The sequence below is a fragment of the Phoca vitulina genome, unplaced genomic scaffold (genome assembly GCF_004348235.1).
Source record: "Phoca vitulina isolate PV1807 unplaced genomic scaffold, GSC_HSeal_1.0 scaffold58, whole genome shotgun sequence".
NCBI lineage: Eukaryota > Metazoa > Chordata > Mammalia > Carnivora > Phocidae > Phoca > Phoca vitulina.
Genome location: NW_022589761.1, coordinates 7,991,203 through 8,006,933, shown reverse-complemented (window position 1 = coordinate 8,006,933; position 15,731 = coordinate 7,991,203). Strand labels below are relative to the sequence as shown.

Here is a 15,731-nt window from a genome sequence, read left to right as displayed (position 1 = left end):
TAAGACTTGAAGTTGGGAAGCATATATCCTTCCTGGGAGAGGGCAGAGGGTCATTCATTTGCTCATTCATTCAACAGAACTGTATTAAGCACCTCCTTCATGCTAGGTTGGGTGATTATGGGGACAGTGGGAAGTCAAGACAGACTGGGTTCCTGCCCTGAGGGAGCTAAGTCCGGTGGGGGTATCAGACACCACCAGAGAGGGACAATCTAAAGCAGGACTATTCAACAGAATTATAATGCAACCACCTATGCCGTTTTAATTATTAACATTAAAAAATTAAAGAAATGGGTGAAATTAATTTTAATATTTTATTTAACCCAATATATCCAAAATAAGTTATGTTTAATGAGAAAACATTCACATTGCTTCAATTTTAAAATTTCATTTAACTAAAATAAAATTAAAACTCTGAGGCATAAACAAAGATACTCATTTGTGCCATGGGTTGTCATAGCAAAAGGTTGGAAACTGCCCAATGTCCATTAATAGAAATTTGGATAAATAAATGATCAATACCATGCCTCTGGCAACTGCTGAAAAATGAGACCGAGCTATATGTATTACTATGAGTTCATCTGTAAGATACATTAGGTGAGAAAGAGGTGCAGAACAGTGTAGGTAGTACACTACTATTTGTAAGGATATCTTTTACATATATGCTTGAGTATGTACAGAACACCTGTAGAAAGACACAGCCAGGGTTACCTTTGTGAAGGGGAAAGAAAAATAGGTTATCGCATGTAAAAAGGTGACTTTTTCATTCTATGCTCCTTAGTATCTTGAATATTTTTTACCATGTCCATTTTAAAAAGTTGTTTAAATGGAGGATGTTAGCTAAGTCATAGAATCATCATAAGAATTCAACGGAACAATATTTAAAATGCCTAATCAGTTCCCAAGATTGCCTCTGGCATTACAGCCCCTCTGACTAATTAATTAGGCCCTTCTGATGCCAGGGGTCTGCACCCCTGTCCCCTAATGTGAGAGCCACCTACGAGGCCAAGGGATTCATGCAGGGCATTATCTCAACGTGTGGAGCACACATCACCCTCCTTTTGGGTGGCCAAGTCTCCTTGTTATACGTACTCACAGCACTTTGTTCTTTACCTTCCTAAAAGTGAATCAATAGCATAATTTAATTTGTTTTAAGATTGAGAAGATTAAAAGTTGCAGAAAAGTTCAAAAAATAGAACCCATCACTCAGAATTTCTCATTGTAATCAATTTTATGACAACTCTTTGATGTCTGCCTTCCCTGCTGAACTGTAAGCTCTATGGGGCAAGAACTGTCTGCCCTCATGTTCCTGTAACAGCATATGGAGCCACTGAGTGACCCAGTAGGAGCCCAGGGACACAACAGTGTCATGGAGTGCAGTGCCCTCTAGAGCCAATTCTCTTTATTACAAAGGCAGGACTTGCTGGAATCTGGCCTTTGGTCCCACCAGGCTGGAGAGTGGACTGCGGCTAAGAAAAGGATGTAGTGCGGTGCCCAGTCACAGAACTGGTTTGCCTCCATAGTCAGTAGGACGTACCAAAACTTGGCCCCAAATACTAACTCCCCTAAATTGACTGCAGGGCCTGAATTCTCCCATTCCATCATCTTTGGATTATCAGGATATTAAAAAGTCAAGACTATTGGGACGAAGGCATCTGGAGCTCACTCCAGATTTGTTTTTAAGGACAGATAATGGGATTAGGGAATCAAAGGTGGGGGAACTTTAGGAGAGAGGTGTCCTCTGAGGGTGATCTGAGGAAGTTGGTATATGGGCCAGGAGAGAGTGGCAAAACAACAACAACAACAACAGAGGCTTGGGGTTCAAAGGCCTTCTTTCTCACTAACCCCCAAGGAATGTGCCCCCAAGGGATCCTAACGGCTTGCTTTTTGCAGGCTGGCCAAAGAGAAGTTGGACCCAGAGGAGATGTTAGAAACAATGGAATGTGATGGCAGTGGCTGCAAATTTGTTACAAATGACTACTCTCTCAGCAGCTCTGGGGCCTCGAGGAGGAGCCAGGAGAGTAAATATGAGCTGTGGGGCCTGGCCCACTGGGCCATCTGCTGATGTGCAGGATCTGAGGCAGCTCACACTGGCTCCTGAAATGTGGTCCAAAGGAGCAGCAAGTGTAGGCTTCTAGGGGAAGAGAATGGGAAAAGGTATGGCAGGAGGGCAGCGTGCAGCCTTGGGGAGAGTAGAAAGAGAGAGACGGGACATTAGTGTCTGACAGCCAGTCACCAGTTCCCATTAGTGGGTCTGTGGGTCAGAGAGCTTCCTTGGCATCAGCTGGCAGAGCCTCTCCCTCCTCTGATATGGTAGAAGAAGCCTGAACTGTGGATGGGATCTTAGTCTTGAATCTGCCTCATGTAGCCTTGAACACATCCCTTTCCCCTTCTGAATTCATGTTCCCCATAATGTATAATGAAGATAATATTATTTGCCTCTCAGAATTCTTTTGAGAAGGAATGAAGGGATTGATGTGAAAACTTTGGGGGGGGGGCTCTAACAAGTGACTGATGTGAAAACTTGAGGGGGGGTGACTCTAAGCCACTCTACACATGAGAGGATGATACATTTTGCCTACTGCCTCCCCCAAATACAGCCACCAAGTCTCTGTGGTAACACAGGGCCTAGGCTTAGCCATGCCAGAGGGTGGGTCCTGCTGACCTCACCTCAGGTGGCCCAGGCTAAACTGATCTGGAACTTCCAGCCACTCCAGGTAAGTGGTTCTCAGAGTTTAGTGTGCCTAAGATCAACCGGAGAGATTGTAAACCTCAGATTTGGGGGCCCTACCGTCAGAATTACCAATTCAGTAGGTCTGGTGTGGGGCCCGATAATTTGCATTTCCAACAAGTTCCCAGGTGATGCTGATGCTGCTGGCCTAGGGATCTCACTCTGGTAGGAGCTACTTCTTCGAACTCATCAGTGCATCAGTTTTCCTTCATCTGGCAGGCACAAGGATGGCCTCCACTGCCCTCTGCTGGCCAGACTATAAATTTAGCTGTCATGTTTCCAGAGCAACTGAAAAGTACAAAGTACAGGTTGGAGAGAAACAAATATTTGAGAACCAGACCAGCCTAAAAACAGCAATCGTAATTGTTTGTTCCTTCAGAGTATACTTAAAAAGGAATTCACAGGAATTATTTTATTTGATCTTTGCAACAATCCTGTGAAGTAGGCAAGGCTGGCATTTTCATTTTACAAATGAAGAAAACGAGCCCATCGTCAGACCAATGACAAATTCCCCGACAGAGGGGGGCTTATTAAAAGTAGGATTCCCAATCCAAGAAGGAAAAATAGAGGTTTGTCCTCATGAAGGCCAAGGAGAAAGGAATGGGGAAAAGGATGATGAACAGCAGATGCATCATGAGTGAGAGAGCTACTTGATTCCAAAAGCCTGGAAAGGCCTGCAAAGCCAGAGGGCTGGATCCTTTCTCCAGCGATGCAAGGTGGGGTCGACTCTTAGTCCTGCGGCCCCCCTCATTTCAATTTACAATTTCAGTAGTCAGACTTGAATGTCCATAGAATCATCTAGGGAATTTGTTAGAAGTGAAGGACCCTGGGTCCCACTGCCACGGTTCTGCTTCAGTCGGTCCAGGACGGTACCTAGGGATCTATATTTTAAGACAGACTCCTTCCCTAGGAATCCCAGTGCAGGAGATCCAAGGACCACACTCTGGGAACTCCCAAGTCCTTGCAAAATGCTCTCTTGACACACCACCAGCAGCAAAGAAATGTTACTTGCCTGCGACCATATTCCTTTCTAGCCCCCCTCCATGCTTCCTTCGCCCATAATATCCTACAGGGTTATGACAGCCAATGTTAAGATTCAATCCTCAACTCTTTTATTCACCCTCCCCAAGTCTCAATTTCCTAATCTATAAAATGGGGTCGTACCGGGGCACCTGGGTGGCTCAGATGGTTAAGCCTCTGCCTTCGGCTCAGGTCATGATCCCAGGGTCCTGGGATCGAGCCCCGCATCGGACTCCCTGCTCCGCGGGGTGTCTGCTTCTCCCCCTCCTTCCTGCTCGAGCTCTCTCTATCTCTGTCTCTCTCAAATAAATAAATAAAATATTAAAATGGGGTCATACCTACCTCACTGGGCCTCACTGAGCGTTAAATGAGATGTGTCTTATGGATAGTTCCTGATGTTCAAAAAATGTTCAATACACGAGTTCATGGATCTTGACTTCTGAGTCCTAGTTCCTCAAAAAGTAGTAACGGCTAAGCTGAACTCTTTTGGATTCCCACAGGTTTTTAAGCAACGGTCCTGAGGTGGACCAGGGAATAATCAAGGTGATGTCTTCCACCAGACTCATTCCCCTGTGGAAGGATTTTAAATACTTGGTAAATGACATCATACATAAAAGCAAGGTAATACATATGTAGGACATAAACGTGTTATTGGCCTCTATCTATTTTAATTGTTATGAGCACTTCAAAGAAGCATAGATTTTCCAGGGAAGCAGAAAGCAGGCACAGTAGACCATAAGACAATTGTCCCCTTAGTAGGAAGTGGGCCGTTCATTTCCAAATGAGCCTAGGGATCTCTTGCAAGTACATTTTGATAGTGGAAGGTGAACACTTTGGAGCATTGTCAGAGGAACCAACCCCTTGGGGAGACAGATTTTTCTAAAAGAGAAGGGAGAAGGCACCAGAAAGAACATTTGCCGACCTCGGTTTTGCTCTGGTTGGCTTTGTGTAAACTATCCCAGGCAAATGTGTCATAGCATACGCTCTATCACTGTGGAATAATACATATTGCATATATATTATCTTCCTCTGTCATGTTTAAAGGCCAGGCAGGGTGTTAATGTCTTACCTTTGTGCACTTTTAAGCCTTAAGAACTTAAAGTTGCACTGACTTTTGTCACACTCTGTTACATTTCATGTAGGTCCGCGGTGGTGCACTTGCCTGGGTAATGTGTTAAATATGTCTTTCATGACATCTGTACCTTGTAGACAGAAGAGGGAGTGTCAGCGAACGGGTATGTTGGGAAGAACATCTGTTTTCCCCTGTGCTCACACCATGAAATTTGCCCATTTAGGCCCTATAGGGGTTTGGTTCTCTCCTGTGTCGGGCATTGTGTTACTTGCTTGTGAAGTGTAGGTGTCCTACGAGTGACAAGTGGTGCATGTGTGGGTGTAACAGGCATGAGGCATGACCTTGGGAATGGCTTCAGTTGTGGCTTGTGTGAGAATATATTTAGTGCACATGTGTCCTGGTCTCTTCGTTTCATGCCATGCCTCTCCCCAGCAAACGTCAGAAGACCTGAAGAATGAAGTGGTTGTGCTGAGTGACCAGTCCCAGATACTGTTCAGAGAGTCTCGCCATCCGCAAAATATGCCGCTTATATGCTATTACTTCAGTGATGCCAACTTCTTTGCCTCCCTCTCTTGGGTGACAAGCACCAAAGAAATACAGGTAGAACTGCCTCGCCTTTCTTCTCCTTCTTAGCTCATCCGACAGGGGCCGTGCCCACGTAAGCTCTCACCCCAGACTGACAAAGGGAGATCTACCTCTTGAATGAAAATGACCTAGATCTAGGATTCCCCCCCTCCTCCCTTCTTCAATTACAGTCTCTCCTTGAATAGGTTTTCTGGTTCCCTTAAAATAGGCCAAGGTTAGGGAAAGGGTCCCAGGCTTCCTGCTTCTACGTATTTCCAATTCCCATAACCGGGGCGGGGGGAGGGAGGGTGGTAAAAACACTCGAGAGTCTTCCAAGTCCTCCTCATCACGAGCACAGGGGAAAGGAGCTGCATATTCTGCCCTTTCCTCTTCGACTATCTTTCCTAGGCAGTGTCCCTCTTACTCTCTTGTAGGCTGTAGTATGGATGAAGAGCAAAACTGAGGACATGGTCGAGAAGAGAACATTCTCCATGACTGAACGACTGCCGCCCATCCAGTCCATGGTCCACACAGGTTCCTTTCATATCCTCGTGGCCTACTGTGGTGACCTGATCCTGCGGCTCTTTGGGGACCACTTCCGGTCATTCAAACCCCTGGGTATAGTGCCCTGCCGCTTTAACATCAACTGCCTCTGCTATGACCCGGAAATGAAAATGCTTCTGTCGGGCATCCTGGGGGCAGTGGTCACCTGGATCATCGAGAGGAGCGGCAAGGGCCTCCAAGTAGCCCACATGGTCCCCATGCCTGGAGATCAGCTTGTCCAGGACATCAGGCTGAACGGCCCCAGTGGCTCCCTCCTCGCGCTATGTGAGACGGTGGTGAGGGTCCTTGAGCGCCAGGGCCACGGCCAGCTAGGAGAGGTTCAGAGGTTCATGTCCACCACCAGCGGCTCCTCTATCACCTGCTGCTTCACCTGTTTCGACCAGGGCTTTCTCTATGCTGGAAATAAGACTGGGGAAATCCAAGTATGGAGCCTTGTCCGGGGAAACTCTCTCCACAGTTTCAAGGCCCATTCCTCATCGGTGACCTGTATCCGCAGCCGGCCAGAAGCCCACACCCTGCTAACGGCTGGCAAGGAAGGCCTGATCAAGGAGTGGAACCTGACTTTGGGGAACCTGCTGCGGCGGCTAGAACTTGGCGAGGAACTGTATGAACTCGAGTTTATCGACAACACTACTTTCTTCTGCCAAACTACGCATACTTTCTCCTTGCGCCGTCTGCCTTGCTTCTACAGCCTCTTCAGTGTCTGTGGCTCTGCTCCCCAGCAGCTGCGTCGGGTCCGCTGCGGTGATAACTGGTTCCGGATCCTGTGCACTACTGAGGATGGCTTATTGCGCTTTGTGTCCCCACTCACAGGAGATCTTCTGGTCCTCACCTGGCCCTTCACGATCCTAGACCGGGCTGTGGACTGGGCCTATGACCCAGAAAAAGAAGAGCTCTTCGTAGCGACGGGCAACGCAGAGGTGCTGGTGTTTGACACGACCCGCTGCCCTTGCCCAGCCAAGTATCTCTTGTGCACCTCACCAAATTCTCAAGACTGGGTACAATGCCTGGCTTATGGGCATTTCCACCTGGGCCGGGGTCTACAAGGACTCATGTTCTCTGGACACCAGAGTGGTGTGATAAGAGTGCTTTCCCAGAACTACTGTGCCAGGATAGAGAAGTTCATGCACTTTGGAGCTATCCTGGCACTCTCTACGCTACCTGGAGGGCTTTTTGGTAGCCGAGAAAACTCTTTGCTCTGCTCCTATGGAATGGATGACTATGTACACCTATCAGAAGCTGTGCTCGAGGGGAGGAAAGTACATTTGAAGCCCCTCGCCAGCATTCTCAGCAGCTGTCACCTAAGACACCTGATACTCTTACCCACGTCTGTGGGCGCTATCACGGAGACTAACTGTCTGCGTCTCTGGAGGTTCCACGATTTTCTGTCCTCTGAGTCACAAGAAGACTCAATGTTTATAGAGACATTGCCTCTGCACCAGTGCACCATCACATCCTTTGATGTCTGCCTGTCCTTGAGCCTTTTTGTCACAGGTGGTATTGATGGGTCTGTCCGGGTCTGGAACTTCCATGGCAGACTTATAGCCATGCTGGACTCATCGCTGCACTTTGGCCCACTCTGCTTTGCAAATGACCGGGGTGACTTGCTTGTGTCTTTTAACCAGAGTCTTTATCTGGTGTCCTGTCTAAAACTGCTTCACCCAACCCTGCTGGCTCGCCTTTCCTTTATGAGCATGACAGATGAAGTGCTAGAGGCCCCTAAGCCTTTCACACCAAGCTTCTTCCTCTCCTTTGAGACCATGTTTGTGCCCAGGTATATCTACCTTGGAAAAGGGCAACAGGAATTAGTCGGTCTAGAGAAACTTGTCAATAAGCGGGCCATTGCCTTTGATCATACAGTGCCACATGTCATAGAGGAAGATGAGCAAGGGAGTCCCATGTTACTGCCTGCCTTCAGACACGGTTTCTCGTATAAAGAGGAAACTGATGGGATGGAGGTGGGCAGACCTCCCCATTACGTGGTTCCTCCCCAACTACAGTTGACTGCCTGGGATGGACTCAACCCCTACCAAATATTGCGATGCTACTTTGGTCATGGGCGGAAATGGCTCTTGGCTCCTGACGGCTACATCCCCAACTCAGTGATTCGTGCCCGTCTTTGGCCAGAGGGCAGTCCGATATACCTACAGTGCAACCTGCATTCACCTGTGTGGGAAACGGATTGGGACAAGTCCCAACAATTCTTCTTCTGGCATAGTAGGGTAAAATCTCTAAGTGATGCAGGAGAATATTCACAGGAAAAGGAGGATGAAGACTTCATAGAAATGAGATTGTCCAAGGATGTAACCTACAATGTCCTTACAGACTCAGCAAACCGTAGTTGGCTGGGGAAAAAGATGAGTGAAATAGCTATTAATAGCCTGGTGGAGACAATCCTCAACATTATGATCCACGCTTCTCCACTGAAGTACCAATGCTGTATTGGTGCACTGGGGCAAATCTTTGCCTCTTATGAGGTGTCTTCATCCCTGCGCTCTGAAACAGCCCATCGTCTACTGGATGATACCACCAATTCCAACCCGCTGATCCGAGAGCTAGCCTGGGAAGGGCTGAAGCATCTAGGAATGATTACTCATCTCTTTGCCATGCCTCTGGCCCAAGGATTGATGGACAAGGACCAAAAAGTGAGGAGTAAGGCCCTGAGCCTCATGGCTGACACTGGAATCCACTCTAAGTCCTCACTCTTAAACCTGATCCAGCACCGAGAGACCTTCCGGGAGATGCAGTAAGTTCTTTGTGCCTTCTGCAATTCTTGACTAGCCTCTAATATTCTTCTTCCTTTCCCTTCCTTCACTAGCTCTTCATACCTGTCCATTAACTCTTCCTGTCCTTTTTCTTTTTCATAGTCTTTTTCCATTCCTAGACCGTCCTGACAATCCTGACTGCTCATTCCTGTCTCCATTTTTTCTCTTGCTCCTGTCTGTCCCTTAACTCTTGAGTTCCCCTTTTCATTCTTTTCTCCTACCTCTTCAGTCCCCATACAAACCATTCCATTCATTGCCACCTTGGCTTTCTAGACTTCCTCTTTCTTCTTGGCCATCCTTTACCTCGACGTACACTGTCTCTGTTGGCCAGTGTGCCAAGCCCCCTGCCTGTTCCACAGCAGTTCCTTCCTTCTCGTTCTCCCTGTTGTCCCTGATTCACCATGGTCTTTCCTCTCCCTTGACTTTCATAGGCAGGAAACGATTGGGGAGGAATCCCTAGACCATCTGTTGGGGATGCGGGCCACAGATCTCCAAATCCTTCATACTCAAGTGGAGCAGCGATTGAATGAAAACCTGACCTTGTCAGAGGGACAGGAAAAGCCTGCTTTCTCTTTAGAGGTCTCAAGGATTTCTGAACGTATATCCCTTTCCAAGCAACCTGATGTAATTCCTGGAGAATCTAAAGCTGCCATCAAGTCCGGCAAAGGCCAAAGACAGGGCCGAGCAGGGGGCAAAAAGCATGGTATGTATGGGGTGATCTGGTTCATGCCTCAGGGTCCCCAAGAGGCAATATAGTTAGGGCTAACATGGGTCAAGAGATATCAACCAGGTAGGACCAGAGACAAGTAGACAGATCTTTTCACAGAAACTTCCTAGGAAGAATCTACCCAAACTCAGGGAGACTCCAATGCTTATCTCCATAGGATTTGGAAGGGGCGAGCACTGGAATAAAGTAAGGAGAATCCTTTTTTTTTTTTTTTAAAGGCCTCAGCCCCCTCTGTTGCTACTTCTTTGACGGCAATTCCTCTTACTCATACCATTAGTGGGAAAGATGTGACTTAAGCCTCCCATGCCTTCCTTATCTCCATCTCCTGATCTTCCCTGCAGTCCGAAAATTGTGGCGGGCCCTCAAGAAGATAAAAGAGGCTGGCAAAGAGCCAGGTCCCGTAGAGGGTGAAACTGACCAGAGGGAAGCTGCACCAGTTTTGGTGGAGGATACAGCTGCCCATTCTAGAATGTCTTCAACCATCAGTGTGTTAAAGATTTCAAAAGATGGTGAACAACAACCTCCAGAGAAAGACACCTCAAAGGACCAGTTTGCACTGACCCTGAAGATGCTGAGGAAAATACATGACAGAAAAGGCAAGAAAAGAACAGTTCAGAAACCCAAAAAGAGGCACAAGAAGACAAAAGAAGATGAAGTTACAACTGAGGAATCTCTGTCTGCTGTAAAGGAAGAACCAGTTGTGAAGCAGCTGAAACCCAAAGGGCGGGGTGCCACTGGAGCGCCCGGCCGCAAGACCATCCCTGAAGATAGCTCATCATGGCGGGATGATCTGTGTCGTCTTATGACCCTTAGAATATCTGGTTCCCAAACAAAAATGTCAGAAGCTCTAAACATGGAGCTAGTGGCCACGGCTCAGGAAGTGCTGGCAGATCAACAACCCAGTTGGGAACTTTTTCAGGAGATCTGCCCCTTGTTGGAGAAAAAAAGTGAGGTTCTGCTTGAGGACCTCAACTGGGATATAGCCTGGCCAGAGGAGAAACCGATTTTTATTCATGAAGGGGCAATTAGAGATGACATAATGACCATCAGAAGGGAGGACGAGATACCAGAGGAGCAAGAGCAAGTGCAAAAGGAAGAAGAGGACATGCCATACTTGCAGGAAACCCAGGTGATTCCCAAAAAAGGCAAGAAAAAGAAAGCTATCTTTTTAGGACCCAGTGGCCTCACCAAGGGAAAACGAATATCAAAGAAAGAAGAGAAGAAATCCTTTACGAAGCCCTTTAAGCAAGAGAGGAAAGAAGTTCAGCAGGAAATAAAAGTGGATAAAAAAGAGACAGTGAGCAAAAGAGAGAGGGATGTGAGTCAGGCAGTAGAGGAAGTGGCCAAACCAGAGGAGGAAGTAGTTAAGCAAGAAGAAAGGCCAGTTATGGATGAGAGGAAGCTGTCTTGGCAGGAGTGGAAGAAGTCCTGGGATGAGTGGAAACAGGCCCAGGGTGAGACGAAGATATCCTGGGATGAATGGAAGAAAGCCTGGGACAAGAAGCATCTTGAGGAAGAGGAGAAACAACAAACGGATGAAAGGAAGCCACTCCCAGAGGAGGAAAAGCTGGATGTGGACAAGAAGAAGCTGAGATGGGATGAGTGGTTAGAGTTCTGGGAACAGACAGCGGCCAGGTCCAGAGAGGAACACAAGGATGAGGAGGAATTGACCCTGGAGGGAGAAGAATTGTCTCAGGAATGGGGAGAAGAAGAACAAGAAGAGCTGATGTCAAAAGAGCAGAGACAGATCCAAAAAGAATATAATCAGGCCTGGATGGAGAGGAAACGAGCCCAGGCTGAAAGGAAACGAGCCCAAGAAGAAAGGAAGCTGGCCCAAGAAGAACAGAAGCTAGCACAGGAAGAGAGAAAACTGGCCCAGGAAGAGAGAAAACTGGCCAGGGAATATGGGAAACTGGCTCAGAGAGACAGGACAATGGTCCAGTCAGAGAGGAAGTTTGTCCACAATGAGGAAAAATTGGCCAAAAGAGAGGAGAAGTTAAGCCAAGAAGCAGAGAAACTGGCCCAGAAAAGGAAGAAACTGGCCAAGCAGTTTGAGGAAATGGCTCGAGAAGAAGAGAAAACAGCAAAGAAAGGAGGGAAGCTGGCTGAGGTAAAAAAGATACTGGCCCAGAAATTGGAAAAACTGACCCAGAAGGAGCAAGAGCTGGCATTGCAAGAAAAGGAACTAGCCCAGGAATTGGAGGAGCTGATGTGGGAAGAGGAGGAACTGGCTTGGAAAGAAGAGGAACTGATTCAGGAATTGAAGGATCTGGCTGAGGAAGAGGAGGGACTGGCTCAGGAAGAGAAGACACTGGCCTGGCAAGAGCAGAAACTGATTAAAGAAGAGAAAACACTGGCCCTGGAAGAAGAACTGCTGATCCAGGAAGAGAAGAAACTGGCCCACGACAAGGAGAAACTGCCCGAGGAAGAGGAAAAGCTTGCCCAGAAAAGGAAGAAACTGATGGAGAACAAGTTAAAACTGGCCCAGGAAAAAGAAAAATTGGCCCAGGACAAAGAGAAACTCACAAAGAACAAGAAGATCCTAGACTGGAGGGAGAAGTCTCTGGCTCAGGAGAGGGAGAATCTGCTTCAGGAGAAAGTGAAATTGGCTCAGAGGAAAGAGAACTTCCTCCAGGTCAAAGAAAACCTTGCGCAGAACAAAAATACATTAGTCCAAGCAAAGGAGAAACTGGATGTGTACAAGAAGAAACTTGCTCACGTAGAGAAGAAGCTGATGGAAGAAAAGGAAAAACTTTCCCAGAAGAAGGAGAAGCTGGACGAGGCAGAGAAAAAGCTGACCCAATTAGAGGAAAGTCTAGCTCAGAAGCAGCACAATCTAGCCCAGGACAAGATGGAATTAGCTATGGAGAAGAGGGCAGTATTTCAAGAACTGAAAATGCTCAGAGGAGAGTGGGATGGTGCCAAGGAAGAAAAGGCACTGGGCACAGAAATGAAGAAACTGGCCCAGGAGAAAGTCAGGCTGTCTGAGGAAAAGGAAATTCTCTCTGCAGGAGAGACTGAAGAAACCTTAAAACAGATAAGACTGACTAAGAATGAACTAGAACTAATCAAGAGGAAATTGTCACTAGAGGAGAAGATACTGAGGTATGAAGATAGGATGCTGGCCACAGAGCAAAGGGACATTGCCAAAGGAAAACTGGAATTTACCAGAGGAGGGAGAGTGTATGCGCAGGAAGAAAGGAAGCTAGCCAAAGTAGTAAGGAAGTTGATTAAAGAAAAGGAGGGCACTTCCAAGGCATCAAAAGTAAGCAGCAAAGTCTTAAAGGCACTTCAAGAGCTTACCAAAGAAGAAATGAAACTGACCCAGGAAGAAATAGAGATGACAAAGATGAAGAGGAACTTCTTTGTTAAGGAAAGGAGATTGAGCAAGGAAAAAAATAAACTTGATGCCAAAGAGTGGGATTTTTCTGAGGAACAACCAGAAGTAACCAAAGATGAGAAGAAACTGGCTAAGAAGCAGAGAAAACTGGCCAAGGAAATGAAAAGAATGATAAAGAAAGAGAAAAAAATAACTGAGGAAGAAAGCAGATTGGCTAGACAACAGAGAGAAGTCATACAGGAAGAAGAAGAGGAAGGACTAACAAAGGATGAAGAGGTAATACCACTGCTTAAACAAAGGTTGAGAAAGAGAAAAGAGCTAAAGACAGTTGATACACCACAGGAAAAGCTTCCCAGTCAAGAGGAAAGTAGAGAGAGCCTTTCTGAAGAAATGGAAAGCTTATTAGACCAAGTAGAGCGAGAGAGTTTGTCTGAGGAAGAGGAGGAGGAAGAGGAGGAGGAGGAGGAAGAAGAAGAGGAGGAGGAGGAGGAAGAAGAAGAGGAGGAGGAAGAGGAAGAAGGGAAGGTGGTGGAGGAGGTAGAGGTGGAAGAGAGGAGAAAGGAGAAGGAGAAAGAGAAGAAGAAGAAGGAAGAGAAAGAGAAGAAGAAAAAGAAAAAGAAGAAGAAAAAGAAGAAGGTGCAGGAGGGGGAGGAGAAAGAGGAGGAGGAGGAAGAGGAGGAGGAGGAAGTGTTTGAAGAGGAGGAGAAGGAAAGCATCAGTGAGGAAGAGTCAGAAAGTCTGAGTGAGGAAGAGTCAGAAAGTCTGAGTGAGAAAGAAAAGGGGAAAAGCTCACTGAAAAAAGAGGCAGACAAGAAAAAAGAGATCTTTAAAAAAGAAAAATTATTTAAGTCACAAGCAGAAAGAGAAAAGGACCAAAGAAGAGAAATAATCCCTTCTATTGGAAAAAGAATCCCTGATATCAAAGACAGTGATATACAACTAAAAGTTCTGAAAGTCCCTTCCAAGAAAGTGATCTCAATAGCTGTGGGCAGGCAAGAGACAATACCAGTGCCAGTGTCTACGAAACAAGTATCCCGGGAAGAAAGGGCCAGAGCACTTGAGGCATCCAGGGTACTTCCAGAGTCAAGGTTTATGGATAGACAAGAACTGTTGAAGAAATATAAGCCCAAACCTCTACAACTTTTGGATACAGTTTTGGAGTCCCCAGAGCAAGACTTAAAGACTCCATATTTACCTCACATATTGAGGAAGACCATGGAAGCTCACAAACTCCAAGGTGAACCACTAGAGCCCAAGTGGCAGTGGATTTTGCAGCATCATCCAGCTCTGATGAGAAAGACTGAGGTACCTGTGCCCCAAATCTGGGCCAAGGAAATAGGTGCTCAGGTAGTACTCTCAGATATAGAGTGGATCTGCCATGTCCTAGAACGGATGGAGGCAGGAGAACAGCTTTCTAGGGATAGTTTCCACAGATTGTGCCAGCTTCTCAAAGACCTCACCTCAAAGGGAAATTTAGAGTGGCTACATTTGGCCCAACTTGAAGCCATTGTGTACCGTCACAAGCAGGCCCTGGAATCACGAAGCGCACATATCTCAAAACCCAATAAGGAGCCCATAGGTCCAAAGTACCTGAAAGTGATCCCACCTATAAAAGGAAAGGAAAGCTGGTTAAAACCTTTCATTGTCCCCACACAAAAGTCCCCATTAGGTACGAAAGGGATTCCAACCCCAAAGGGTGTAAATTGGCACCTTCTAGAAGAGCCTTATAGGAGTGCATGGGCAGAGCAGATATCCACTGCTCTCAAGGAGATGGAGGTGCAACACTTTAATCCTGCCACAGGAGACAGTTTCACAGGTGCCCAGGCCTCTGTGGAAAAACAAACCCTTGCACTGATGTTTCAAAAGGACTTCTGGGCTTTTAAGGACAAAGGCAGGTTTCCCAGATTGCCCAAGCTGGAGAAGAGGGCACAGGCCATCTCTAAGAAAAAGGAGGAGGTGCCTCTTTGGGAGACATTTGTGGCACTGTACCATGTCTTGCGGATGTTGCAGCAACGATATGCAAAAGACAGCGCTGCTTGGATGGAACAGTTCTACCAGCTCATGGACCTGTACCAACTTAAGTCACCCCGAATCCAGAAGCTGCTACAGGAGCTGTTACTGAGAGATGAACGCCAATCCCAAGAGATCACCTATGAGGCGGCCCTAAAGGCCATGGAGCTGGTTCCGGGGGAGCGCTTGTTCTACCACCTGTTTTGTGGTGGCTCTCAAAACCCTAAAGGTCCTCTGGAGTTCCAGGAGGTGGTGTCCCTCCCAGGTCAGAATAATGTCCGCACCATGAATCCTATGGGCATTGCTCAGTACGGGATCTTAGAACTCGCCTGGAAGAGCCTGCCCCAAGCCGATATTCACCTCACCAAGGAAATGCCCCACATCATTGCGCCCACCCCCTAATTTGGGACTGACTAGAGGTCAGGACTTTTCATTCCTACCTGGAGGAAGGCCTTGTCACCCTAATCTAGACCCTTATCCCTAGGGCTCACACAGAGGTAGGGCCAGGCCAAAGCCCTTTCCCTACCTAGCTCCAGAAACCAGCTTCCATATGTGGAATAAAGAGGAGGTTCTCATTTGCAGCATCCCTGTAATGTGTCCCTCTTCCTCAAACATTGCTTCTCCAGAAAGGTAGCGAGGGAGACCAGATATATACTCCTGAGAGTGGGAAAACATCCCAAAAGCCAGTGGGTGCTCACCCTCTGGAGGCCTTCAGGCAGAAGAGTCTTTCCTTGTCTTCTTCCTTCCTTGCCTCCCCTCATCCTCCCCTAAAGACTATAGGAAGGAAAGCACCTGGCACAAAAATGAATGAATATTTGGCATTAATATAAGAGTCACTGACATAGTAGAAAGAAAATGGGACTTTAGAATCAGAAGACCTGGCATAGTTCTTGGAGGTTCACAGTGGAGGCAGACTCTATTTCCCTGTTCATAGCTCTGCA

At 47.0% G+C, this 15,731-nt stretch overlaps 1 protein-coding gene across 1 annotated transcript; it reads left to right on the top strand.

The window, feature by feature from the left end:
• Nucleotides 1–4,294: 4,294 nt before the first annotated feature.
• LOC116623217 (WD repeat-containing protein 87-like) lies at nucleotides 4,295–15,192 on the top strand. The gene is made up of 6 exons (XM_032390157.1): nucleotides 4,295–4,369; nucleotides 5,253–5,420; nucleotides 5,819–8,694; nucleotides 9,145–9,416; nucleotides 9,782–13,323; nucleotides 13,366–15,192. The coding sequence occupies exons 1-6, from the start codon at nucleotides 4,295–4,297 to the stop codon at nucleotides 15,190–15,192; spliced, it is 8,760 nt and encodes a 2,919-aa protein (XP_032246048.1).
• Nucleotides 15,193–15,731: the final 539 nt, after the last annotated feature.